The 27,174-nt window shown below is 40.5% G+C and overlaps 1 protein-coding gene across 6 annotated transcripts; it reads right to left on the reverse strand.

The window, feature by feature from the left end:
• Positions 1 to 27,172, reverse strand: LOC308703730 (complement decay-accelerating factor, GPI-anchored-like). 6 transcript variants are annotated; one of them, XM_081387551.1, is made up of 16 exons: positions 27,061 to 27,105; positions 26,545 to 26,651; positions 25,711 to 25,837; positions 23,343 to 23,537; positions 22,965 to 23,061; positions 22,786 to 22,862; positions 22,451 to 22,633; positions 22,116 to 22,289; positions 19,130 to 19,193; positions 18,740 to 18,913; positions 10,637 to 10,669; positions 1,710 to 1,871; positions 1,325 to 1,421; positions 1,130 to 1,206; positions 793 to 975; positions 1 to 370 (listed from the first exon to the last, which is right to left on the reverse strand). In XM_081387551.1, the coding sequence occupies exons 9-16, from the start codon at positions 19,158 to 19,160 to the stop codon at positions 363 to 365; spliced, it is 765 nt and encodes a 254-aa protein (XP_081243677.1). In that variant the 5' UTR covers positions 19,161 to 19,193; positions 22,116 to 22,289; positions 22,451 to 22,633; positions 22,786 to 22,862; positions 22,965 to 23,061; positions 23,343 to 23,537; positions 25,711 to 25,837; positions 26,545 to 26,651; positions 27,061 to 27,105; the 3' UTR covers positions 1 to 362. The 6 variants fall into 6 exon arrangements, with proteins under 6 accessions (XP_081243677.1, XP_081243678.1, XP_081243679.1 ...); XM_081387552.1 differs by having other exon boundaries at positions 26,545 to 26,657; positions 27,061 to 27,103; XM_081387553.1 differs by lacking the exons at positions 26,545 to 26,651; positions 27,061 to 27,105 and adding an exon at positions 26,084 to 26,227.
• Positions 27,173 to 27,174: the final 2 nt, after the last annotated feature.

The raw sequence follows: 27,174 nt of genomic DNA on the forward strand, positions 1-27,174 counted from the left end.
ATAATGACGTGATAATTTTTATTTTATTTTTAAATACAAACCATTATTTAGGCCTAATTGTATGTCAGCATATACATCGCTTGACAGGTAATGTGCAGTATACGATGATACAATGTAACAATAAATCATGCAAATAATGTAACGCACAGCAAAAACTCCAGTGTTACATTAGCTCTCCTGGGAGTTATGTGCCTCCACCCTCAAGAGTGTTAAAATAAGAGTTGTAAGTTTTAATGCTCTTGAGTTTACTGGTTTATGGCCAATTTCACAATCATATGTTACAGTGAATCCATCTGGGAAACTTTGAGCCGAAAGATTAGATTCTGACACAATGACGTTCCTCGATGCAATAAAGGCAGTGTTCACAGTGCTGTGGAGGTAAACAAAACATGCTTATCATCTGAATCAGTATTCCTGTAACACGGTAACTTGTTAATTGTGCAATAAAGCTAATTAATTGAGCAACTCTGTCATTCAGATCAATGGCAAAAAGTACACTATTTGTTATGTAGGGTATAGGCCTATAAATGCTACAGTTTTTCTTAGTCTATGTCCAGTGTTAAATGTGTATCTGACATTTTGTGGAAGCTTTTGCTGTGTGGGCAAGTTATGTTGTCATTATAAAGTGATGTGTTTGGGATCCTTGTTTACAGGAATACCAGGTTAAATAGGCAGAAAGTAATAAAAGTTTATGTAATTTATGTAAATGAATTGTATTAATCATTAAACATTTTATTCATCAACAGAAAAAAAAATTAAAAAAAAAATTTGATCTCTTTAACCATAACTTACCCAAACATTTTGGTGGATCAGGTTTAAAAGTCCCATCCTCAGAACAATGAAGTGTTGAACTTCCAATAAGACTAAACCCACTGTTACATTTGTAGGACACGACCTGTAAATAATCATAACTGTCCCAAGCCTCCTCTCCAAGCTGTCCATTTACTATGGGTGGAGGTGCCTTACATTTCACCACTAAAGAGAAAAAATCCAGGTGAATAAACACTTATTTTCAGATGCATCTCAAAGTGAAGAGCACATAATTGTTTATACTCATCATGAATTGTTCAGAATAAATGTGTGCTCTTCAAGGTTATATTTCATTAAATTTTAAGAAAAAAACCCTCACCTTCACAGACATGGTCTCTGCCATCCCATCCATTCTCTCTGCACCATCTGTCTTTTATCTGTCCATCTAACATATATCTGAAAAAAAAAGAAAAAAAAAAAGATCATCTTCTAGTTCTAACCAAATCAGAGCACATCTAAATCTAATACATGGTTAAAACAGCACAAAGAAACTGACTTAAATGGTTTCACTTACCCTGTGTTACACACTGCTGTAATTTTGTCGCCAAATAAAATCCCTTCTATTTCATATCTCCCATTGTGAAACTCTGGAGGACTTCCACATGATTTTCCTGTAAAGTATTAAATATATTATTGACTTATTGAAAAATAATCTTTAGTGTTGCCTTACTTTACTTTATATGACAGATTTATTTTAAGCGGAAATGTGTGATGCTGTGAAGCTTCCTGCATCAGTGACGAAAAACTGCTATAAAGGATTCTTAAGATATTCAAGGACTTGCTGATCTATACTGTACATCCTTCACATGACTAAATTAGATTTTAAAAAACATTCAAAGGCACTTTAGGAAAATTTACAAATGTAGGGTACTCAAAAAAAAGTTCTTGATAGTACATACTTGTGCATTCTAATTCCAGATTTGTCCACTGGTTTCCCTCACAAGTAACATATTTAGATGCTTTTGAGTTTACTGGTTTATGCCCAACATCACACTCAAATGTTACAGTGAATTCTGACATGACGACATTCCTTGATGGAAAAGAAGGCGGTGTACACTGTGCTGTGGAGATAAACAAAACACATGCTTTACAGTAATCTGATGCAATACTATTCTATCCATCATCCTCACAATTATTAGCACTACTACACCATCTTAGCTTTATTTTGGTAACAAAGGACTAGATTGTGATTACTTTAAACAAAAGTAAATTAGTAGCCTATGACTTAAGGAAGATGTGCTGTTGAAATTGAATCACAGCGCTTCTTCATATGTTGCTGTTACGTCCTATGTTGTTATTTGTTTGGAGTTGTTTTTTCCCCCTCCCTTTTCTCTCTGTACTTTCACTTTAGCAGGACGAAGCGGCTATCTGATTGGTTGATCCATCTGTCCATCATCAAAATGCCGGGTGACAACAACACAACGCGGCTTCTCCAATGAGGGCGCGCCATGTGCCTTTAAAGAGCGCGCCTGCGTGGGAAGCGGGAGATGATTTGCACGCTAGAGCACTTGATCCTTTTGTGATGCATGTTTACCTGACCTGTACTGTTATAGTGTTTTGAGAAATGTGTTCTTTGAGAACTTGGTACCTGAGGCTCATATGTGTTGTCTTTTCTCTGAGTATTTCGCCGTTTATTTTGTTCTGGCGGTTTGATCTGTTATTAAACGGGGAAGAGAAAAGAACAGCTGAGATATCACGTGATATACATGTGCTACACTGAGTTATCAATCATGTCTAGAACACTAGTTTAGCGGCCTGTGCCATTCTTTGTATTTTTCGTTTTGGTTAGTGAGGGTAATTTATTTAGGGCGTCTTTGACGCTGAAGATCTTTTGTTTTTGTCCTTGCTGAATGTTAATTTACTCAGATTAGATATTGTTTGTTTTATAGTAAGATTGGTTTTGGTTTTACTTATTTCTTTGATTTGGCACGGTCTAGTTCTTTTCTCTTTACCTTTTTCCTTTTTGTGAACCTTTTTACTTTGATTTCATTTACCAATTACTTTGAGGTGTCCATGTCATATTGATTCATTCTCATTGTAATAAATCATCACGTTCTCTTACGAGAGGTTCTCTCGTATTGCGTAAGTAGCTTACGCATCGGGAAAGTCTTCTTTCTTCGAGATCTGAAGCCAAAAAATTATCCTTAATTTTGTATTCATTGTCAACGCAGTGCAGCAGCCGACAGACCTAGGCAGGCTGTATAAGCGTGCTCATTGGCTGCTCGGCTGCAACTGCTTAAGCCTATCGGTGAGCGCTATGAACGCGGCAACCAATGAGGGCTTCGCGCCCTCCGCGCCCTTCTAACCGTCAGAATGGGCGTGGCCAGCGTGTATATATTCAGCGCTCACAGGCTAAAATTCTGATTTTCTTGTCTTCAGCGACGCTCTTCGCATCGCTGGATCTTGAGAGCCGCCGCCGTTGAAACCAGCGACCAGCAAGCTTAGGACAGCGCCTGAGGAAGCCGGCCGTCTTCGCCGCCTTCAGCCATCCGTGCCTGCTACGCTATCCGGCGACATATCCTTTACATTATTACTGTTTCTGTGTGTACTCTAAAAGAGCACGAGGCGTTTTTGTAAAAACGCCTCGTTTTTGCGGCTCGTGCCGCGTCCCGCTCAGCTACGGAGACCGCCACCTCTCTGCGCTCTCCGACTGGGCCGCGGGCACGCCGCCACCGCACTCTCCGAGTGCGAAGAGCTTTCAATGTCGACCCTGCGGGCTCGACTTGAAGCTTTCGACCAAGCTGTCGCTCCGCCTGTCCCTGCCGGGCCGCGCAATAAGAAGCGCCGCTCGCAGCGACCACCGGAGACTGTTGTGACTGAGGAGCTCGCCGGAACCTCTCCCTCGAGCTCTCTCTCGCCCTCTCCCTCCCGGCCGCTCAACCGCCGGCTCTGCCCGCGCCGCCGCCGCGTCAGGAGATGAGGCGAATGTGATAGATACCCGTACTCTCCCTCTGTTCGAGCCGTGCAATACGCCGCTCACAAGGGATGGCAGAAGCGGACGGTCTCGGAGCGAGTTTCCTCTCCCTCTGTTCGAGCCGCGCAAACTGAGCCGCTCACGAGGGATGGCAGGAGCGGACGGTCTCGGAGCGAGTTTCCTCTCCCTCTGTTCGAGCCGTGCAATACGCCGCTCACGAGGGATGGCAGGAGCGGACGGTCTCGGAGCGAGTTTCCTCTCCCTCTGTTCGAGCCGCGCAAACTGCGCCGCTCACAAGGGATGGCAGGAGCGGACGGTCTGAGCTTTCTTTACGTTACAAGAAAGCTACTCCGTCCTCGCGCGTCACTGGTGAAAGGGGAACAGAGTGTTTTCGTCCCGCCGTGGCCTGGACTATAACCTCCATTCTCACACATTTCTCAGTCCCCTCTTAAGTTCAGGCGACTGGAATTGTTACTATTGCAGTATACGAGCCTGTTATAAATACACGCTCGCCTGCAAGCAAACGCTGTCACAAGACATGATGACGCTAACCGCGTACCTAATGTATTCTCCCCTGTGGCTCAGTGGCGGAATCCTAGACTGTCAAGCTAGAGACCCGGGTTCGATCCCCGCTCTCGCGGCAGTTAAAGTTTATGCTGTTCGCTTCTCCGAGCTCGCGGCCAGTTTTTCTTACATACAGAAAACAAGCCCGCTCTCTCCCTCGTTGGGCCGTGCAGATTGCGCCGTTCAAGGGATGACAAAGCGGACGGTCACGAGCAGCGTTCAGCGTGCGCGCCTCACTCACCGGCGAAAAGAGAAGAGAGTGTGTTAGTCTCGCTACGGCTGGACAACCGCCAATCCTCACACATTTCTCAGTCCCCTCTTAAGTTCAGGCGACTGGAAATATTACTATTGCAGTAAACGAGCCTGTTTTAAACACACGCTCGCCTGCAAACGAACGCCGACGCGACACAAGAGGTCGCTTTTTATATGCTCGCGCTAACTGAAAGCCTATGTGATTCCCCTGTGGCTCAGTGGCAGAATCATACGCTTTCATGCGAGAGACCCGCGTTCGATCCCAGCTCTCGGGGAAAATAAAATTTATGCTGCTTGCTTCTCCGAGCTCGCGGCCAGTCTTTCTTACTTACAGAAAGCGAACCCGCCCCTCGCACCACACCTTCTCAGAGTGCTCGAGTATTTTTTGAGCGTCTAAACACGAGAGAAGAAAAGACGGTTAAATCCCGCAGCCCTGCGGCTGGACCACCGTCGAAGCTTAACGCTCTGTCAGTCCCCGTTGCCACGGCTACTGCAGCTGTTTACCCCGCAGTCAACGAGCCGGTATCTACTCGCTCGCCTGCGCGCATCCGCCGTTCTCACGGCAACCCAGAAAATGTCAAAAGAGCATAATGTCTGGTTGCACGGCTGACGCCGTATGTGTTTCTAGTACAGTGAATGTGCCCACGTTCTGTGCTCACCCCTGTACACAAGCACTATACATCCCGTGTCTCTCACAGAGCCCACTCTCATGAAGCAGGCAAAAGCCGCTTTAGTGTTAAAAGTAGGTCACGTGTCCACTTCTCCGTGCCCACACCTACTCACTGCCCGCTCTGTCACACGGCCTTGCACGACCGGTCATGTTTTAAATGTGAGTCCTGTGCCCGCCCTCGAGCGCTCACACATACATTTTCGCGCCTCACACTATATGTTCCCCGTCCAAAGCCACCGGGACACTGTGTGTAAAACGGCCAGCTATCGCTACGTGCGATCCGCCGTATCTAACCACCAAGAGCGCGCGCGCCGCGCCCGCCCCTGAATGTAACTCCTGTGCCCGCCCTCGAGCGCTCACACATACTAACGAACATTTTCGCCCCGACGCCGCCATCGCGCGTCGCGCCTCACACTTTATGTTCCCCGTCTAAAGCCACCGGGACACTGTGTGTAAAACGGCCAGCTATCGCTGCGTGCGATCTGCCGTATCTAAGCACCAAGAGCGCGCGCGCCGCGCCCGCCCCTCCGTTTCGAGCTCTCGAGCCCACGATGCGCGGCGATCGGAGCCCGGAGGCCATTCTGCCCCTGGCTGCACACGCAAAAGCGTGGGAAACTATTCCAGGCGCATCAGAACGGGTGCTAAGCACAGTAAAACAGGGCTATACTCTGCAGTTCGCTCGCCGCCCTCCGCGCTTTCAAGCGCGTATCGAGACCAGAGTGAATGGGGAAGTAGCACATCTACTTCGAGCAGAAATACACTTCTGTGCAAAAGGGCTATGGAACCGGTTTCCCCTTCCATGAGCGAGTCGGGCTTTTACAGCCGTTATTTCCTCGTTCCCAAGAAGGACGGAGCACTCAGACCAATTTTGGATCTGAGACGTTTGAACGAGGCTCTTATGAGAAGACCGTTCAAAATGCTCACAACCAGACAAATTCTCGCGCAAATTCGCCCGAGGGACTGGTTTATATCTCTCGATCTAAAAGACGCGTGCTTTTCAGATCCTGATAATACCCCGGCACAGGCCATTCTTGAGATTCGCCTTCGACGGTCAGGTATATCAGTACACGGCCCGTCTGTCGACACAGCGCGCGCGCTGCATTCGACGCCTGGCCGCGTCTCTCCGGCCGGGCAGCACCGTACCTCTCAAAACATTTCAGAGGCTACTGGGTTGTATGGCCTCAGCCGCAGCAGTGCTTCGGCTGGGTCTTTTACGAATGCGCCCGCTACAATGCTGGCTGAATGCCCGAGTGCCTCACAGAGCATGGGCTTCCGGCGGTATTCGCATCAGAGTGACTCAGAGCTGCGTTTCAGCTCTGAAGCCCTGGTTAGCGGCCGACTGGTACCAGCGGGGAGTGACAATGGGAGCTATCTCACACCGCAAAATTATCTCGACGGACGCTTCCACCTCAGGCTGGGGCGCTCTGTTCGAGGGCAAACCGGCTTTTGGCCTATGGTCAGACCGGGAAAAATGCCTCCACATAAACTGTTTGGAGATGATAGCGGTCGAGAACGCGCTCAGGCGCTTCCTCCCATTCATACGGGATCACCATGTGCTAGTCCGCTCGGACAACATGTCCGTGGTATCCTATGTGAACCGACAGGGCGGTGTCAGATCCAGGAATCTGTGCAGGCTGACAGAACGCCTTCTCGTGTGGGCTTACCGCTCGCTGCGCTCGCTGAAAGCCGCGCACGTACCGGGCCACCTGAATGTCGGTCCAGACAGACTGTCCAGGGACAACATTCCCCCGGGAGAATGGTCTCTGCACCTCCAGACAGTCCAGTTTCTCTGGCGCCTATTCGGCAGAGCGGAAATCGACCTCTTTGCGTCGAAAGACAATGCTCAATGCCTGAAGTTTTATTTGAAGAGCGAAGACGCGCTGTCCCAGACATGGCCCAGCCTCCCGCTGTATGCTTTTCCTCCGATCTCCCTGTTGCCACAGGTCATTTAGAGGATCAGAGAAACGCACCACTCAGTGCTGCTTATAGCCCCGCGATGGGAAAACCAAACTTGGTACCCAGAGCTAGTGAGGCTGTCGCACTCACCCCCATGGCCGATCCCGGTGAGAAAGGATCTCCTCTCCCAAGCCGCTGGATCGATCTGGCATCCCCATCCAGAGCGCTGGTCGCTGCATGCATGGGTGATCAACGGATACCCGTTGACCTGTCAGAAGGGGTCGTGAACACGATCACGCAGTCTAGAGCCCCCTCCACGAGACGGCTCTACGCGTCTAAATGGTCGGTGTTTTCTAAATGGTGCGCTACTCAAAACCTGGATCCGCGCGCATGCGGGGTTCCGCGGGTGCTCTCCTTCTTGCAAGAGCTGTTGGAAAAGGGCAGATCCCCTTCCACGCTCAAAGTATATGTGGCCGCTATTACAGCGTTCGCTGAGACGACGCTCGGCCGGGCAATGGGAAGGAATGAGCTCATTATCCGCTTCCTCAGAGGAGCTAGACGGATGAACCCCCCGCGGCCCCCCTCGGTTCCCTCGTGGGATCTGTCCTTGGTCCTTGCGGCCCTAAAGGCTTTTCCCTTTGAACCGCTTGAATCCGCGGATCTAAAGTATCTGTCGCTTAAAACCGTTTTTCTGATAGCTCTGTCTTCAGTCAAACGAGTGGGTGATTTGCACGCGCTATCAGTTAGCCCTGCATGTCTCGAGTTCGGGCCGAATGACTCGAAGTCATTCTCAGACCGAGGCACGGTTACATCCCCAAAGCGATTGGAACCCCGTTTAGGGCACAAGTTATTTCCCTCTCGGCTCTGCCAGCATCCGATGGTGGGGACAGTGATAACCTCCTATGCCCTGTCCGGGCGCTGAGAGTTTACATCACGCGCTCCGCCGCTTTCAGGCGTTCAGAGCAGCTCTTTGTTTCCTTCGGCGGACGCACCAAGGGTCTTGCCGCCTCGAAGCAGAGCTTGTCCAGGTGGATAGTGGACGCGATAGCAGCAGCTTATGCCTCCAAACACCTGCAGTGCCCTCTGGGCATCAGAGCCCATTCCACTAGAGGCATGGCCTCGTCGTGGGCCTGGTCCAGCGGAATTTCTATCCACGACATTTGTATGGCGGCGGGCTGGGCCTCCCCGTCTACATTCGTGAGGTTTTATAACCTGGAAGTTCCTGCCCTACAGGCAAAAATATTGTCAGTATAAGTGACATGTATGCTCTGCCCAGCTCCCGTGTGCAGACTACGTTCATATGCTGGCGCTATTCTGGTAACTACTCAGGGTGAAGTGTTTGACTCAGACCGGCTGATCCGTTCTGTTTCCTATTTCCCGTTACGCGCTGTTATCGGTGCTGGCCCGCGCTGCTGGCCGCCCGCATTATTCTCTGCCGCGTGGGAATTTTTCTCTTCATGTGAGACCGACTATGTCGTTTTCTCCTACCCTTATGAGTGCTTATGTACTGTTTGGGCTCGCTCCGCCGGCCCTACTGTTGTACTGCTATGTTTATAGACCGGCCGCGCCGCTCTATTTCATATGCTGCATGAAGTGCATGTACTACGCTGGCCCGTCTCTCGACCGGCCACATTTTCCAGCAGAGTGTTTTCCCCGGTTCCCCTGGGATTCATGGGCTGGATGCTCGGCGCACACGGCGTTGACAAAGGGTTCCCGATGCGTAAGCTACTTACGCAATACGAGAGAACCTCTCGTAAGAGAACGTACTCGGTTACTAACGTAACCTCGGTTCTCTCTAGAAGAGGGAACGAGTATTGCGTAACCTGCCGTGTCGCGCCACGAGCTTTTGCGCTTCAGACTGCGAAAACCAGAATTTTAGCCTGTGAGCGCTGAATATATACACGCTGGCCACGCCCATTCTGACGGTTAGAAGGGCGCGGAGGGCGCGAAGCCCTCATTGGTTGCCGCGTTCATAGCGCTCACCGATAGGCTTAAGCAGTTGCAGCCGAGCAGCCAATGAGCACGCTTATACAGCCTGCCTAGGTCTGTCGGCTGCTGCACTGCGTTGACAATGAATACAAAATTAAGGATAATTTTTTGGCTTCAGATCTCGAAGAAAGAAGACTTTCCCGATGCGTAAGCTACTTACGCAATACTCGTTCCCTCTTCTAGAGAGAACCGAGGTTACGTTAGTAACCGAGTACGTTTTTTACACTAGATTGGTTTGTGTGTGAGATGTTTTCCAGTACGTGTTCAATATTTTAATGTTGCACGCCTTATTCCCTCTAGACTAACAAGGGTTTGTAACAGTCGCTCATACATTTCAATGTATTCTTTTTTTCTTTTTAAATAGAGCCAAAGGTTACAAGATTTGAAAACTTTTGGCCTCTCTCAAATACTGAAACTAAAGCAGATTTTAGACACAACCGTGTTGATAACTGCAACTTAGTTAATCAAGTGCTGAAGTTGACTAATATAGAACAGAAAATCTCAAAATATTGAACAGAAATAAATATGACTCTAAATAATGAACAGAAAAAAATAAAAAAAATGTAAGAAAGATTAGTTAGTTAGAAAGAAAGATTAGTTTGAAAAAAGAATGAAAGATTAGTTAGAAAGGCAGGTTAGCTAGTTAGAAAGAAAGATTAGTTTGAAAAAGAAAGAAAGAAATATTAATTAAAAAAGAAAGAATAGTTAGAAAGAAAAAAAATATTAGTTTGAAAAAGAAAGATTGGTTAGAAAGAAAGTTTAGTTAGAAAGAAAAAGAAAGAAATATTAGTTTGAAAAAAGAAGGAAATATTAGTAAGAAAGAAAGATTAGTTAGTTAGAAAGAAAGATTAGTTTGAAAAAATAATGAAAGAAAGATTAGTTAGAAAGAAAGAAAGATTAGTTTGAAAAAAAGAAAGATTAGTTAGAAAGAAAGAGATTATTTTGTAAAAAAGAAAGAAAGATTAGTTAGAAAGAAAGATAGAAATATTAGTTAAAAGAATAGTTAGAAAGAAAGATTAGTTAGAAAGAAAGAAAGATAAGATTGGTTAGAAAGATTGGTTAAAAAGAAAAAAAGAAAGATTAGTTAGAAAGAAAGATTAGTTTGAAAAAAGAATGAAAGAAAGACTAGTTAGAAAGACAGATTAGTTAGAAAGATTAGTTTGAAAAAGAAAGAAATATTAATTAAAAAAGAAAGAATAGTTAGAAAGAAAGATTAGTTAGAAAAAGAAAGATAGACTGGTTAGAAAGAAAGAAAAAAAGATTAGTTAAAAGAAAAAAGAAAAGGTTAGTTAGAAAGAAAGAGAAATATTAGTTAAAAAAATAATAGTTAGAAAGATTAGTTAGAAAGAAAGAAATAAAGATTAGTTAGAAAGAAAGATTAGTTTGAAAAAAAGAAAGATTAGTTAGTTAGAAAAAAAGAAGGAAAGAAAGAAAGATTAGTTAGTTAGAAAAAAGAAAGAAAGATTAGTTAGAAAAAAAGAAAGGAAAAAAAAGAAAAATATTTATTTTAAAATAAAAACTGAACTTAAAAAGACACTTACTTGAACTGGATGGTGAATCTGAGCGATCTGTGGCTTAAAAAGAACAAAGTCAGGTAACACTGTGTGAGAGAGAATCTAAGAGAATTCAAATACAAATAGATCGATAACTTAGATGAAGTAGATGTTAAAAAAAATGCATTATTAGTGTAAATGAGTGTTCCCCAAACAGTGCCATTATAAAAGAGCTAACAACATTAAGATCTGATTAGAGAGAGAAACAAGAAACTTTTTGCAGTAGACCTGACATTTAATCATGTAAAATGCTAAAATAATTGTCAATATAAGAAAAAAAAAAGCCAAAAAGATATCAGTACAAGTGCCAATATCATAAAGATGATTCTGGCTCATTTAGAATTTTAGTCGAGGTGGGAGCAATCGTTTCAATGATGAAATAATTCGGCTCACGAATAACCTCAACCCAAAATGATCTTAGGCAACCGTGAGTTTCATTTTCATACAACATGCCCAATCCATCTCAATGTAATGTCCTCACTCTCAGCAAACATATGACACAACACCTTTTCTTCCTCTTTTACCTGATATAATGAAATATATTTAAGATCTTAATGCGTTTATAAGGCCACAAAGAGTATGTGATTTTTGCGCACATATGGTTTCTGTTGTTCCTACATTTTTTCGTAATTTTCAAAAACTGTTTATGTTTTTGGAATGTTATTGGTGTATCATGATTTGGTGAAAACATTTGGACTCATGGAAAACATTTTTTTGCAAATATGCATGGTTATTGAAAAAGACCAAATGTGTTGTGAAAAGCGCAATACAGATTCATTGAATTGAATTATACCTACTACATTTGGCAGATCAGAGCAGACATATATTAGTATGTCTATGAATCCAGGATACGTACAGCTGTACTTTAATTCCCAAAAAGATTTGATAATAATAATAATAATAATGATAATGATAATAATAATAATATAATAATAATAAATAAATAAATAATAATTAGATGTGTAGAGAATTTTGTAATCACATCACTGAATCAAAATTGAATAAAATTGTGAGCTTACTAAAAATTCAGTCCAAAATTTTAAGCCACTCTTTTTTCATAATTGGTGACACCACTACAGAAAGTTTCTTAGCTCTCTCTTACTGGATTTGTATGTCGTTAACATCGTTGATTGGTCGTTAACCAATCAGCGGTGGCGCTGCTCTGCTGGCGACTCGGACTTGTGTGCTCGTGTGCTGCTGCTGCTGCTGTTTTTTTACTTTTACTTTAGAAGAGCACTATGGCGTTATTTGCACAAGGACTATTACTGGTACTGATTGTATGGCAGCTTTTAAGGATGTGCCAAACTTTTCCACACGTGGAGGGCGGGCTACCACTTATCTACTCCAGCGACACGCTGTTGTCTCTTCGTTACACAAGAACAACAACATTGCCACCCACGGATTTATTCAACCTGCCCGAGGCATTTAAAATCCTGCCGTTTCGCAGAAAACTATGGAAGAGAAGTCGACGTGGGGGGACCCGACCGGTATGATCCTGAGCAACGTTCGCTCTCTTAAAAACAAAATGGAGGAGCTCCATATCAACATAAGGGCAGAGCCCGTCTACGGAGAGCCTGCCCACTCCCTATTAAGTCCTATTGTACCGAATTTTGGTTGTAGTTCCACCAGAGTTCCACTGGGGGCGATCGCCATGAGTGCAAAATGAATGGGAGTCTATGGGGCTAGACGGCTAAATTTGTCTCTTTCACCCGTCTGCCGTTGAGAAATCTCACTTTGATTGTAGGTTTTGCAAGTTCAACATGGGTTATAGGTCGAAAGTTGAATGAACGAGTACTTATGTCCTTTCGATTTATTACAGGTTGAGTTGTTGTTGCCCATAACACGCTAGCATTCTGCTAATGAACGCTGATTGGTCAGTGAAGGACTGATTATGACCAGAGATACCGCTTGATGGCATCATGGCATCCGAAGCGGGACCAGAAACAAACAAAACAAAAACTCATCTAGCATGTGTATTTACCTGTGTCAGCTGTGTGGTCGATGCCTCGAGAGAAAATAAAGTGGCGAGCGCGAAAGCACCAAAGTGACTGAAGGATTGCCGTAAAGCAGTATCTCTGGTCGTACGATGTGTATGACGTCATTGACACTTTAAAAGACTTTTTAAAGCAAATAAGTGACTCTAAAAAATCTAACACCCAGCAATGTGTAATTTCTTTGCATCTCCTTTCGAATACAACATTCAAATTACTAGACAAAAATTATATTCTGAGAAAAGTGGATTTTGATGGGTATAGAGCCATTGACCTCCATTCATTTTGCACTCGTCCTGTGAGCGCCCTCATGTGGAGCCAGAGTGGAACTGCAACCAGTTCAGAAGCCGGAAGTGAGAGTGAAACTTCTCGCCTTATTAGACATTCTCTGATGAGGGTATGTTTTGAATACTGTGAGGCGGGCTTGCTGGTATTAACTGAGACCTGGCTCCACGAAGACATCCCCAACTCCTTGACTGAGCTGGAGGGTTTCTCCCTTGTCCGTGCAGACAGGGATATAACTTCGGGGAAAAGTCGAGGAGGAGGTATCTGTGTGTTTGTGAGTGACAGCTGGTGGAGGAACTATTCTGTGAGAGAGACTGTGTGCAGCCCTGATATTGAACTGCTGTGCATTTCTTTAAGACCCTTTCACCTCCCGAGGGAATTTGGCAGTATTATAATTTGCTCAGCGTATGTGCCACCCAGCGGGAATGCGGCCCGAGCTGCAGCTCGTTTTGCAGACTGTGTTCACCACCAACTGCAACGCACTCCGGAAGCCCCGGTTTTTATTCTTGGAGATTTTAACCACTGTAAATTGGAACTTTCCCTTCCTGGATTCGAACAATACGTCAAGTGTGGCACCCGAGACAATAGAGTGTTGGACAAATGTTACGGTAATATAAAACATGCATACAGGGCCAGTCCAAAGCCCCCTTTGTCAAACTCTGACCATAACACACTCCATCTAATACCTACATATAAGACTGTTTTGAAGAGCATTAAACCAGTAACCAAGACAGTGACTGTATGGTCTAATGACAGTATTGAGACACTCAGGGCTCATTTCTCTGTACAGACTGGAACATTTTCCACGGTTTGGGTATTGATGAGGTCACTGACACTATTACGGATTATATTAAATTCTGTGAGGATTGCGTGGCCACCAAGAAGGTTATTACAATCTACCCTAACAATAAGCCATACATCACTAGAGAGTTAAAGGACTGTATCAACCGGAAAAAAATGGATTTTAGGAATCGTGATAGGTTGGGGTTGAAATCAGTTCAAAGGGAGCTTAATCAGTTGTTAAGGGATGCAAGAAGGAAACATAGGGATGTTATAGAACAGAATTTTGCCTCTATGGACTCTAAAAAACTTTGGGTCTCCATGAAATCTGTTACAAATATGACAACACATAGAAAGGGCCTCACAACATATGATGAGCAGAGTAAAGCAGATGAACTTAATGATTTCTTTCTGAGGTTTGATACACAGGATTACTCTTTGGAATGTAATAATGTTCTACAGTCATTTACAACTGACCCCTGTTCTAGGTTAGTGGTTGATCCCTTCAAAATTCAGTCACTTTTCAGCCATGTATGTAAAAAGGAATCTGCAGGCCCGGATGGCATCTCTGCTTTTCTCCTTAAAAACTTTGCTGCAGAGCTAACCCCTGCATGGTGCCCTGTGTTTCAGAGGTCTGTAGATTCCCATCTGGTCCCTGCCCACTGGAAAAAATCGACCATTATTCCCATTCCAAAGAAACCCTGTCCTTCAGAAAACAATGATTATTGACCGGTGGCTTTAAATTCTGTTGTCATGAAATGTTTTGAAAAATACATGGTCTCCATATTGAAATCTGAAGTCAACACTGCACTAGATCCACTCCAGTTTGCTTATAGGCAGGGGAGGAGTACAGACGATGCAATTAATAGCATCACCCACCTAACTCTTAAGCACCTGGAGGATCCCAAGGCCTATGCACGCCTTTTGTTTATTGATTTTAGTTCTGCTTTTAATACTTTACGGCCTCATCTGCTCTTACAGAAAATGACTAAGATGAATGTTAATCCTTCTATTATTAAATGGTTTTATTCTTTTTGAACAGATAGAACCCAAAATGTTAGGATTAACGATTCACTTTCTGAATCAAAATGCATCAGTACGGGTGCACCTCAGGGTTGTGTAAGTTCACCGGTCCTGTTCACTCTTTATACTAAAGACTGTAGCCTACTAATAGTCTCCCGGGCAACCTGTTTTTTTAATTCTCTTACGACACTGCCATTCTTAGGCCCCGATCACACCTGACGCGTTTTTTGCAGTGAGAGGCGCCTGTTTTCAATTGGTTTCCTATGGCAGCGAGCGTTCTGCGCGCTGTTTATGCGCCTTCTGCGCCTCGCGTTTTACCGCCTGCTGCGCCTCGCGTTTTTGAAGTTGAAAAAAAAGCAACTCCGAGCGGAAAAAGCGCCCGACGTCATCGCGTTTTTTTCCACTGTCCAATCGAGTGAATGGAGAGGCGGGCCTTCCGTTTTAGTGATGAAAGCTACAGTTGATTGAACGCCCGGAGAGTGCGATGATGGAGGATAAACTTGTGGTGCTCTCGCGGGTTACCAGGAGCTTAACGACTCCACGAACCGTAATTATCACAATGTTAACAGAAAGTAAATAAAAGTAATAAAAGGCAGATTTGACGTTTACTTGACTGACAGGACAGCTGTTTCAGTGGTTGCCTAGCAGCATAAAAAAACGCAGCACACTGCTCGTTCTGTGTGATCATAGACATAATAAATACATAGACGCCCTATTGGCCGCTGGATCGTACGTCAACGGCGCCGCCATACTGCGGAGGGCAACTTTCCCATACCTCTCATAACGAGAATTGAGAAAAATGCCTATTTCTTGTGCTGCTTGGGGCTTTTTAAATCGCCACACAATTGAAAACAAGTCTCCGGGAATTACCTTTCACAAGCAAAACTGAAAATTTGTTTCTGGTTGCATTTCATTTAGCCTACTATTTTTATTTTCAGAGGAGAAAGGCTGCAAAATTTAAAAATACTACTGTTGTTGTGTCACGAAATGTAGTTTTAAGAGTTTTTCAGTCGACAATGTAGTTGTTTAAAGCTCAAATCTGTGGTTTATTTATAAAGATAGCGCCTTTTTAAAAATGTTATCTGACGGTTTCGGAGTTGTGAGATCCAGCGATCACCGCGGGCGGTCAGCGCTCATGAACCCCGCCGAGAACAGCCTTGCCTCGGCTTGTGCTTCTGAGTTCTGACCGGTTCTGACGTTCGCCGCTGTCAGTCTAGTAGTGAGAATAATTCGTCTTGTGTTTATCTAACGGGCGATCTTTGGTTTCATTTATCTATAATTTGTTCCTTGGCAGATTGTTTTGGCTGAGGGCAAAGTGAAGTTTCATAACTTTATATATTTAGGCTATTTAACTTTAACGGTGTAGCCTGCTGTATGTTTGACTGAATCGTTTACTTTATTTCTTGACTTATATAGCTTCTTATACCTTTTAAAAACTGAAATTTAACAAAAAGAGACAGGGTTGCGTCATTTTATTTTTTATAGCCTATGTAATAATATTTTAAAATGAATAAATTTACATTATTTATTATTGTTATTATAATAATATACCACTTGCGATTATCAATCTATTATAGTTATGCTGTTAAATTATTTTACTATTCATAGTAACTATTTAACTTATTATTTTTTATTGTCTATATTCTGTAATTTATATTTCATATTCTATTGCTATTATTATAGTATTATACATAAACTACATGCTATTATTAATATATTATTATTATTATATTAGTACTTATGATATTATATAATTACACTTTTCATTACTATTTTATTTGCTGTATACTGTTTGTTTATTTTATTGACTAAACTATTTACTATTAGCCTACCTCTCACTTTATCTTATATTTACTATTTGCATTGCACTGTAGTTGTACCATTTCATGTATTACCATAAAGGATCCATCAGTTATCTTTGTTATTGCTAAAATCGGGTCAATGACAGAATATGCTTTTCCCACAATAAGAAAACTTTATTTAATTTAATGTGAAAATTAAATTATATCTCAGTATGGGGGTGTTCACAATTCTTATCCAAGAATGAAAAGCCAAATACATGATAAGCCTGAGCTTTGGCCATTCCTTATTAAAGAAAACATATGTTATAAATCTATCTATCGAGGTTTTAAATAACTACAGATTGAACTTTTTTGTACACCACATACAAACCACTGAAATCGGTTGATAAATGTAATTTTTTTTGTTTTTATACAGAAAAACCGCAGCTCACCTGTTTACTTGCATTTGATTACAGCGCAATCTTGCCCTCCACAAAATGGCGGACGCGTTGACGTATCGCTGCAACGTTCCAAAGCGGCCAATAGGGCGTCTATGTATATTATGTCTATGTGTGTGATGGTAAGTGCAGTGCACCTCGCGTTTTCGAACCTGAAAAACGCGTCAGGTGTGATCAGGGCCATAGTCTGCTTCACCAGAACTCAGACCCATCACTGTATTTCTCAGAGGTTAAACAATTTGTTGTGTGGTGTGACAAGAACTATCTCACCACTGTATTTTTTACGCAGACTAAGAGTGTTTGGTGTCAGCCAGAACATCATGTTTTTATTTTATCAGGCAGTGATGGAGAGTATTATCAGGTATGGGATGACGGCATGGTTCGGCAATCTCTCCACACAGTCCAAGTCAAAGTTGCAGCGCCTGGTACAGACTGCTATGAAGGTGATGGGGAGGACTGAAAAGCTCTCCCTTCAGTCCATCTATGAGCAATCTGTACTCTAAAATCTGTACGCGGAGAGTATTGTTGGACCCGTCCCACATCCTTCAAACGGAATATGAGCTCTTGCCTTCTGGCAGAAGGTACAGAATCCCTAAAACTAAACTGAACCTTTTAAATACTCCTTCGTACCAGTCTCCATCAAAATTCTAAATCAAAATTTTAAATAGATTTGTACGATTTGTAACAGATAGGCCTGAGAAGTGTGCAATAACTCGGTGTTCTGTATTATTTATTTAATTTCTGTGTGTATGTAGCATATGTGTACGTTTTTTTCAGCTGTTATTTGTATTTTTTTAATGTGTATTTATTGTCTGTAATGGCAGCTGCTTCTATGCACTACACACTTTTAAGTCCATGACAAATTTCCCCTAGGGGACAATAAAGTATATTCTATTCTATTCTATTCTATTCTATTCTATTCTATTCTATTCTATTCTATTCTATTCTATTCTATAACGTTAACACAGGGCCATTTGGAGAACATAAATGTGTATCTAAGAATGTCATAATGGAGAATAGATTTAAAGAGTGCAATACCATCATTGTTAGGTCGAGCCTTGGAGGTTACTACCGTATAAGTTGTGGTTGTTGTACTTGTACTTAGGGCTGAGAGTCAAACATGTAACATACACATTGGGTTAGGGAACTAGAAATAGGAGTTCAAGAAGTCTAGATAATATCAGAAATACAAATCACACTCTTATGTGCTTAAAATGAGAGAGAGAAGAAACTTTCTAAAGTTTTCTTCAGAGATCCATGAAAGTTCATGGCGATGTAAATATAAATTCATTTTGCGCTAAAAGGCATGAAATTAATATTGTCATATTAATCAATGTATAATCTCGTCAGTATATGTCAGAAATGTGTCAATATATGTAAACATAATTACTTATCCTGAAAGTAATTGTATTAATCATTAAACCGTTTACTAATCAACAGAAAAAAGTAAAAAACTTTTCATTTTCATCTCTTGACTGGCAACGTACCCACACATTTTGGCAGGTCAGGTTTAAAAGTCCCATCCTCAGAACAATGAAGTGCTGAACTTCCAATAAGACTAAACCCACTGTTACATTTGTAGGACACGACCTGTAAATAATCATAACTGTCCAAAGGCTGCTCTCCAAGCTGTCCATTTACTATGGCTGGAGGTGCCTTACATTTCACCACTAAAGAAAAAAAAAAAAAAGAACTATCCCTTTAAACAGAGTGACATCACTAAGAGATAACAGGGTGTGCAGTCATGCCATAATAAAATCATTATATTCTTACCAATGCACTCTGGTGGTTTAGGGTTCCATCCATTTTCTGTACACACAATATGATATTCTCCTTTCATTGTATAGCCATCATCACATTTGTAATCTATAAAGTTGTTCAGTTTATAGGGGGGTAGTCTTCCACCGATTCTAGATGCGTGTGGAATTTCAGGCTTTGGACACCCATCTGAGAAAAAAGAAAAGAATAAAAGTTTATGTAATTTATGTAAATGAATTGTATTAATCATTAAACATTTTATTCATCAACAGAAAAAAAGAAAATAAATTTAAAAGAAAGTAACAAAACTTTTTTTTTTCTTTTTTTTAATCTCTTTACCCATAACTTCTAATAAGACTAAACCCACTGTTACATTTGTAGGACACAGCCTGTGAATAATCATACCTGTCCAGAGGCTGCTCTCCAAGCTGTCCATTTACTATGGCTGGAGGTGCCTTACATTTCACCACTAAAGAGAGAAAAAAAAGTTGTCTCTTCAAAGTCACATTTCAGTCAAATTTAAGAAATGAAAACCTTCACCTTTACAGAAAAGATCTCTGCCATCTTGTCAGTATATGTAAGAAATGTGTCAATATGGATACATAAGTACTTATCGTCATGTTTGATTTTAGGTCAGTCAGATTCGAGGATCGGAACTAACTGTTATACATATTAAAATTAACCTAACAAGCTTATTGTCAGGTTTATGTTCTGTTATGTGGACCCATATTTTGTCTGTTTACTTCACTTCCTGTTTCAAAGCTGTTTAGTTTCGGTTACTGAAAATCTCCTCGTTTTTGTGTATGCTGACCACATCGTAACAGTTATTAATATAGCTTATTAAGATACAACAATTTGTATGGTCCTGTCTAGCAGACAAAAACATGAACATGATGAATAGGACATGTGGCTTTGCATGGTTAAACGACGTACAGCTATTATCACTTAGGGTGTACTCACTTTTGTTGCCAGCTATTTTGACAATAATGGCTGTATGTTGAGTTATTTTTAGAGGACAGTAAATATATACTGCTATACAAGCAGGAAGCAGCACATTGACTACTCTAAAATCTATCCAAGTTTCATTTCTATAGTATTGTCCATTGAGAAGATATACTAAAATATTTGCTGAAATGGGAGGGGTGTACTCACTTTTGTGAGATACTGTATAGATATTTATATCACAATATATTTATAATTTAACATGACCCGTTAACTCTACTATTACTAACAACAAATAAAAAATAATAAAAAAGCGGATCACAAAGACATCCTAAAATTAAAATAGAGGTATTATGGTCCATATTCCAAATCTTTTGAAACTATCCTAAAGCACTATGTGATGAATGAAATTTAAAAAGCATAATTCATTGAAAACATTCTGCTCTATAAAAGTGTCCAGCAAGCTTACTTTCATGGCTGTTAAGATCTGAAATTTTGTGCACAAGTTTTATGGGTGACCTCTATGGTGGTGTTTTATCACATGTCTCGGCCCCATTTACTTTCAGCTAAACATCTCCCTTTGTGTTTAGCAGTGTTCAGTTCAAACCAGAGTCGGACAATAATGCCTACAGAGCCAGAGAATACATGCTGCATGCTTTTTCACAAAGACGCAAAAATATCACAGAATGATCCCATGTGGCATATATTCTAAGTGTTCAGGGGGTATACGATGTGAAATTTTATGTATTATTTAATGAAAATCTTCACCTTGGCCGCATGTTCATGAGAGACCCAGAAAAACACACAATTTGTGAGAAATCAAGATTAACAAAAACGCAAAATCAAATAGAATCCATGTTCCTTCTTCTCTGAGGTGAATATACTGTATATGTTGTGTTTGTCGTAACGAAGTTAGTGAAGAAAGTTCACTGACACTTTTTGGGGTTTTCTTGGCGTTATATTTCATGATGCGAATTTACTCAACGAATTAATGAAATAATTTATCACTTAGCCTAACCTACTACAGATTGCTATGGAGGAAGAGAATGTTACTGATCGACTGTGTGAACTTCACTTGTTGACTCCTTTCTTTTTACACAGCAAATTGAGGGACCCAAGCTGTATTTTTTGACCGCCCACTCCCACCTGCAGAAAAGGTAAAACCACCCACTCCCGCGGGATTTGCGCTGGGTCCAGTCCCAATGCAGCCCTCTAAATGTGAAAGTCAGCTAGACTAATAGCTCAAGACTTTCTTAACAAATGACAAGTGAGTAAATTCTCATCTTCATTTTGGGTGAGCTACTCCTTTAAAGGGATAGTTCACCCAAAAATGAAAATTGTCATCATGTAGGCTACTCTCCCTCAAGCTGTTCCAAACCTGTATGACTTTCTTTCTTCTGCTAAACACAAAAGAAGATATTTTGAAGAAAGTCGGTAACCAAACGACTGATGGACCCCATTGACTTCCATAGTAGGAAAAAAAATACTATGGATGTCAATGGGGACCAGCAACTGTTTAATTACCAACCTTCTTTAAAATATCGTCTTTTGTGTTTAGCAGAAGAAAGGGAATTGTGAGAAAGCCAAAACCACGCCCCCTGAGTCGTTGGTATTATACAGAGCTCGGCCAGGTGTGGACATGCAAATCGGCAGCTGAGTTACAAATCAGGCCGGCTGGTCTGTCATACAACAATGTATATGTTTTTTCTCAGTGCGTAAATGATTACAGGTGAGTTTTAGTTTATATTTTGCCTTTGTTGTTGGTATTATTGTTCTGAATGTCGACATTTGCTCGTAAAATGAACGCATTTTAAACTGCGTCACAAAGTTAAACCAAACCGTCGTCATAGACTTTGAGCACAGAAATGATTGTAGATATTCGATTACAAGATATTATATTCACATCTTATTTACAGATCACCCGGTTTGTTCAATATTGTTATATGTTGAATTTGATGACATTGTATGTTTGCTGTTGTAATATTGAGCATACGCAACGATCGTGCAATCTGCGTGTCATTGTTTACTTTATTATTTTATTAATATAATCAGCACGCGGTTAACCCAAGTATGTTAATTTATATATTATTTAACTGAATCTTTGTATCCTTTACTTATAACTGTTTTCTTTGTGTTTATTCTGTTTATTATAGACCACACATACATTTGTGAATCAACGTCAAATTCCCTTTGAATAAATAAGTTGAACCGGATTCCCTCTAGTGTTTCTCTTACCGGAAACACACACACCTCCATCTTGACTGCATTAATCCTGAACCCTGAGCGTCCCACGCTTGTATAGAAATCATAAAGGTTTGGAACAACTTGAGGGAGAGTAAATGAAGACAGCATTTTCATTTTTGGGTGAACTATCCCTTTAAACAGATTGACATCACTAAGAGATAACAGGGTGTGCAGTCATGCAATAATAAAATCATTATATTCTTACCAATGCACTCTGGTGGTTTAGGGTTCCATCCATTTTCTGTACACACAATATGAGATTCTCCTTTCATTGTATAGCCTGTATCACATTTGTAATCTATAAAGTTGTTCAGTTTATAGGGGGGTAGTCTTCCACCGATTCTAGATGCGTGTGGAATTTCAGGCTTTGGACACCCATCTGAGAAAAAAGAAAAGAATAAAAGTTTATGTAATTTATGTAAATGAATTGTATTAATCATTAAACATTTTATTCATCAACAGAAAAAAAGAAAAGAAATTTTAAAAAGTAACAACTTTTTTTTTTCTTTTTTTTAATCTCTTTACCCATAACTTCCTTACCCAAACATTTTGGTGGATCAGGTTTAAAAGTCCCATCCTCAGAACAATGAAGTGCTGAACTTCCAATAAGACTAAACCCACTGTTACATTTGTAGGACACGACCTGTAAATAATCATAACTGTCCAAAGGCTGCTCTCCAAGCTGTCCATTTACTATGGGTGGAGGTGCCTTACATTTCACCTCTAAAGAGAAAAAATCATAGTGAATAAATACTTATTTTCAGATGCATCTCAAAGTGAAGAGCACATAATTGTTTATACTCATCATGAATTGTTCTGAATAAATGTGTGCTCTTCAAGGTTATATTTCATTAAATTTTAAGAAAAAAAAACACCTTCACAGACATGGTCTCTGCCATCCCATCCCTGATCTCTGCACCATCTGTATTTTATCTGTCCATTTAACATATATCTGGGGGGAAAAAAGATCATCTTCTTACCAAATCAGAGCACATCTAAATCTAATACATGGTTAAAACAGCACAAAGAAACTGACTTAAATGGTTTCACTTACCCTGTGTTACACACTGCTGTAATTTTGTCGCCAAATAAAATCCCTTCTATTTCATATCTCCCATTGTGAAAATATGGAGGACTTCCACATGATTTTTCTGTAAAGTATTAAATATATTATTGACTTATTGAAAAATAATCTTTAGTGTTGCCTTACTTTATATGACATATTTATTTTAAGCGGAAATGTGTGATGCTGTGAAGCTTCCTGCATCAGTGACGAAAAACTGCTATAAAGGATTCTTAAGATATTCAAGGACTTGCTGATCTATACTGTACATCCTTCACATGGCTAAATTAGATTTTTAAAAACATTCAAAGGCACTTCAGGGAAATTTACAAATGTAGGGTACTCAAAAAAATTATTGATAGTACATACTTGTGCAAATTAATTCCAGATTTGTCCACTGGTTTCTCTCACAAGTAACATATTTAGATGCTCTTGAGTTTACTGATCTATACCCAGTATCACACTCAAATGTTACAGTGGATCCATCTGGGAAACTTTGAGCTGAGAGAGAAGATTCTGACATGACGACATTCCTTGATGGAAAAGAAGGCGGTGTACACTGTGCTGTGGAGATAAACAAAACACATGCTTTACAGTAATCTGACGCAATACTATTCTATCCATCATCCTCACAATTATTAGCACTACTACACCATCTTTATTTTGGTAACAAAGGACTAGATTGTGATTACTTTAAACAAAAGTAAATTAGTATGACTTAAGGAAGATGTGCTGTTGAAAATAAATCACAGTGCTTCTTCATAATTTTCTCATACATTTCATTTTATTATTTTTTCTTTTTAAATAGAGCCAAAGGTTAGAAGATTTGAAAACTTTTGGCCTCTCTCAAACACTGAAACTAAAGCAGATTTTAGACACAACCGTGTTGATAACTGCAACTTAGTTAATCAAGTGCTGAAGTTGATTAATATAGCACTGTTATCATTGCAAAATGTGTTAAGGTTACATAATTATTTGTGAACTATGGACAAAAACACATCTGCTGGTTAAATCAGTCCTGACAGCATTATAAGGGCAACAAAGAAGAGCTGGCCTATATGGCATTCTAACGGCCTGAGTCTTTGAACCTGATGACATTTTTGCAGGCCAATATAAAAAGTAAAATAATTTTGGATTCATGCATCCAAAAGCAAATCAACAGTGAACAGTGTTTACAGTGAAGAATTCGGTTAATTCTGTGTATTATGTTTGTTCAGTGAATGAACTTACAATGTGCCCTTTTCTATTACTATATTACAGTTTTACACAATTCTCAGAATGGAAATATCATCCACCTTTTTTGAACAAACCTACTGCATTTTAAAATATGGATGGCACTTCAGGTTTGTAGTCATGCCATTCAAAAGGACTGAAATAATTTCTAATAATAAGCTTGTGCAGGGACGTGCACAGGGGGGTTGCTCAGGTTGCCCGGGCAACTGCCCATATGCCCTTCTCTACTCACGTTGCCCTTCCGAGGGGAAAATAAATAAATAAATAAATCGTACAATGGATGCAGAATTTCACGTAGGCCTAGATTAAAAAAAAAATCGCAAAGCCTCATTCACTTCCATTCGAGCACCGAAAGTGAAAGTCAGTAGGGGAAGGGCAAACTCTGTTTACGTGGCTGCAGCGCTGCACACGACCGGTGTAGCAGTCGATTCAGTTCCCCTACCGGAATTCCTGTTCCCTTTACACAATCATACTACAGTACAAATCATGCGTAGTTGCCCAGTTACCATACATACCATCAGAACTGAATACGAGCAAGAAGCACAACTGAATGTACGGGAAGCCAAAAGGTTAAAAAAGGATTGTATTGTATGGGGGTGGGGGGTGGGGGGGGTCAGAGCAACTGCCCCTCAAAATTCCAGTGCACGTCCCTGAGCTTGTGCTACTAATAATCCTCATCTGTCAGATTGACTGAATGAAATGTAAATTAGCCTTAAATATTCTTATTTCTTACAGTAATATTTGACCCATAATATTGCTCCACAACTACTGGGGTTTTTCATGATCTGCTGAAAGAAATTGATCACTTTTATACTTTTCCTTTTGATGTTAAATGGTTGAGAGGTAAGGAGAATAATGTCACCTAATTGTACCAGTTTTTGCAAATGAGTTAAGCTTTAAAAAAAAAACAATAAACAAAAACAATAAGCTTTACAAGTTTATTGCCAGTATCTTATTTTTTACAGTTCTATGGAAGTTACTCCCATAATTCACTCATGGCGTCAGTGTAGGAAAGAAGGAGGATATAATTTTCTTGGGGAAACAAAAACTGTGTTTCCTAACACTACTTCCTAGGGGAAATCCTTACTCTTTTATGATTACTGCGAATTTGGACATACTTATTTTGTCACAAACTCCTACTTGTGTTTGAACTTTGTCCTAGTTCGCCTACTAGCTTATTGGGAAGTATGCAGACATGGTTTCCAAAATTCCACACTTTTTTTTTTTCTCACTTAACGTTAATTAAGAACAGAACTCAGAAACTCGCACTGTTTATACTACAAAACAGCATATAATAGTACATAAGTATTCGAAATGGGACGCACCGACTGTAAAACCTTAAACTAAATCGTTGTTCACTAACGATAGATAGATAGATAGATAGATAGATAGATAGATAGATAGATAGATAGATAGATAGATAGATAGATAGATAGATAGATAGATAGATAGATAGATAGATAGATAGATAGATAGATAGATAGATAGATAGATAGATACTCACCTCGGACATGTTCACAGATCATAAGAATCGAAAGAAGAGCAACTTTGAGCAACAAGACCTTGCATCCCATCTTGTTAATGTAGTCTGTCTTACTTGATTAAGACTATAGGCCAATGTTATTCGTTTTCTGCACCAAATAAACAAAAAAGCATTTTAGCGACACAGCGTACAGAAAAACACTTTTAAAATATGTATTTTTGAATAATCAAAAGGCAAGTCATTCTATATCAGTGAATCTAACCCGACACACATAATATATCAATATACACATCAATGTATAGCCTATATATTCTTTTCTTTCTTCATTATAACGTCTTTTCAAGCGGTTGTGGTAGGTATAGCTACTAGGCTACTTTGTTTTAAGCATCCTTACCTTTAACGTTAGGTGTTTAGGAGGTTTCTCAATGTTCAGTGTTTGATTCAGAGGTATATAAAGCCCGTTTAACTTTCAGGAAATGAGATTAAGGAGAGGGTGCCGGAGATCTTACTGCAGTTCTCATGAAGTAAATTTCTGTCTAAAGAGGGTGTTACCGATGTGTGGCAAGTTATGTTGTCATTATAAAGTGATGTGTTTGGGATCCTTGTTTACAGGAATACCAGGTTAAATAGGCAGAAATAAAATTGCCATCCAAAATCTCTCAGTTTTATTTAACCTTTTCTGTTCCATCAAATTACAAAAAGTTTATTTCAGACAACTTCAGATCTATGCATTTCATGAAATTATAGATTTCCCTTAAATGAAATCTCAGTAAAGCATGGCATTCTATTTGTAGATACAATTATTTGTATTTCAAACACAATGACCCAAATGGAATAATTGAGTATCAGACTCACCTTCATTAGACGGAAAGAGGGAAGCAGCACAGGGATACTGCAACTTAATTCCCAAAAGTTTCTCAACGTTGGTGAACTTGCCTAACAGTTCCAGAGTAATTTGTTTTCTGTTCCTCAAAAACAGAGAGTAGTGGGACAACACATTATAATGGACATTCTTGGGTTCAAGATGATTCTCATTCTGTTGGTGACGCGCTCCATGTAGAATAAACGGCTATTTCTTATGAGATGACTGGAGTCATTTCATGCGAGTGAAGTTTGGTTATATTTCTCATTTTTTAAACATTAAAATGGACTACAGACAATAAAAAGGTCTTCAAAGTTTTTTTGAATTAAAGATATATTTTTAACAACAAGAAACAAACAGCATTTTCAACTCAGATATGCTAAAATGTGTTTTTTATTTTATTTTGCAGTTTAAATGTTTCATTTGTTTTGCAGAAATATATCATACAATCTCTAAAACGTAATGTTAAGAATAATAAGAAAAGCTCAAAAACATGTAACTTTACTCACACACTGAAGCTCCTTCAGAATTGGTGTATCGTTAACAGTGCTCGTAAGAAAACATGGGACAGGATGGGTGTACACAAGTGGAAATCCTCTCTCTCATGTAACCAGATCCACTAA

The sequence above is a fragment of the Scardinius erythrophthalmus genome (genome assembly GCF_964197995.2).
Source record: "Scardinius erythrophthalmus genome assembly, chromosome: 15".
Classification (NCBI taxonomy): Eukaryota; Metazoa; Chordata; class Actinopteri; order Cypriniformes; family Leuciscidae; genus Scardinius; species Scardinius erythrophthalmus.

Coding starts and splice junctions, on each gene's coding strand:
- LOC308703730 (XM_081387548.1), bottom strand. CDS start 25,780: ATGGGATGCAAGGTCTTGTTGCTCAAAGTTGCTCTTCTTTCGATTCTT. Junction 22,863..22,964: donor ACAGCAGTGTGTAACACAGG/GTAAGTGAAACC, acceptor TTTTCCCCCCAG/ATATATGTTAAATGGACAGA. Junction 22,634..22,785: donor CAGAGACCATGTCTGTGAAG/GTGTTTTTTTTT, acceptor TTTTCTCTTTAG/AGGTGAAATGTAAGGCACCT.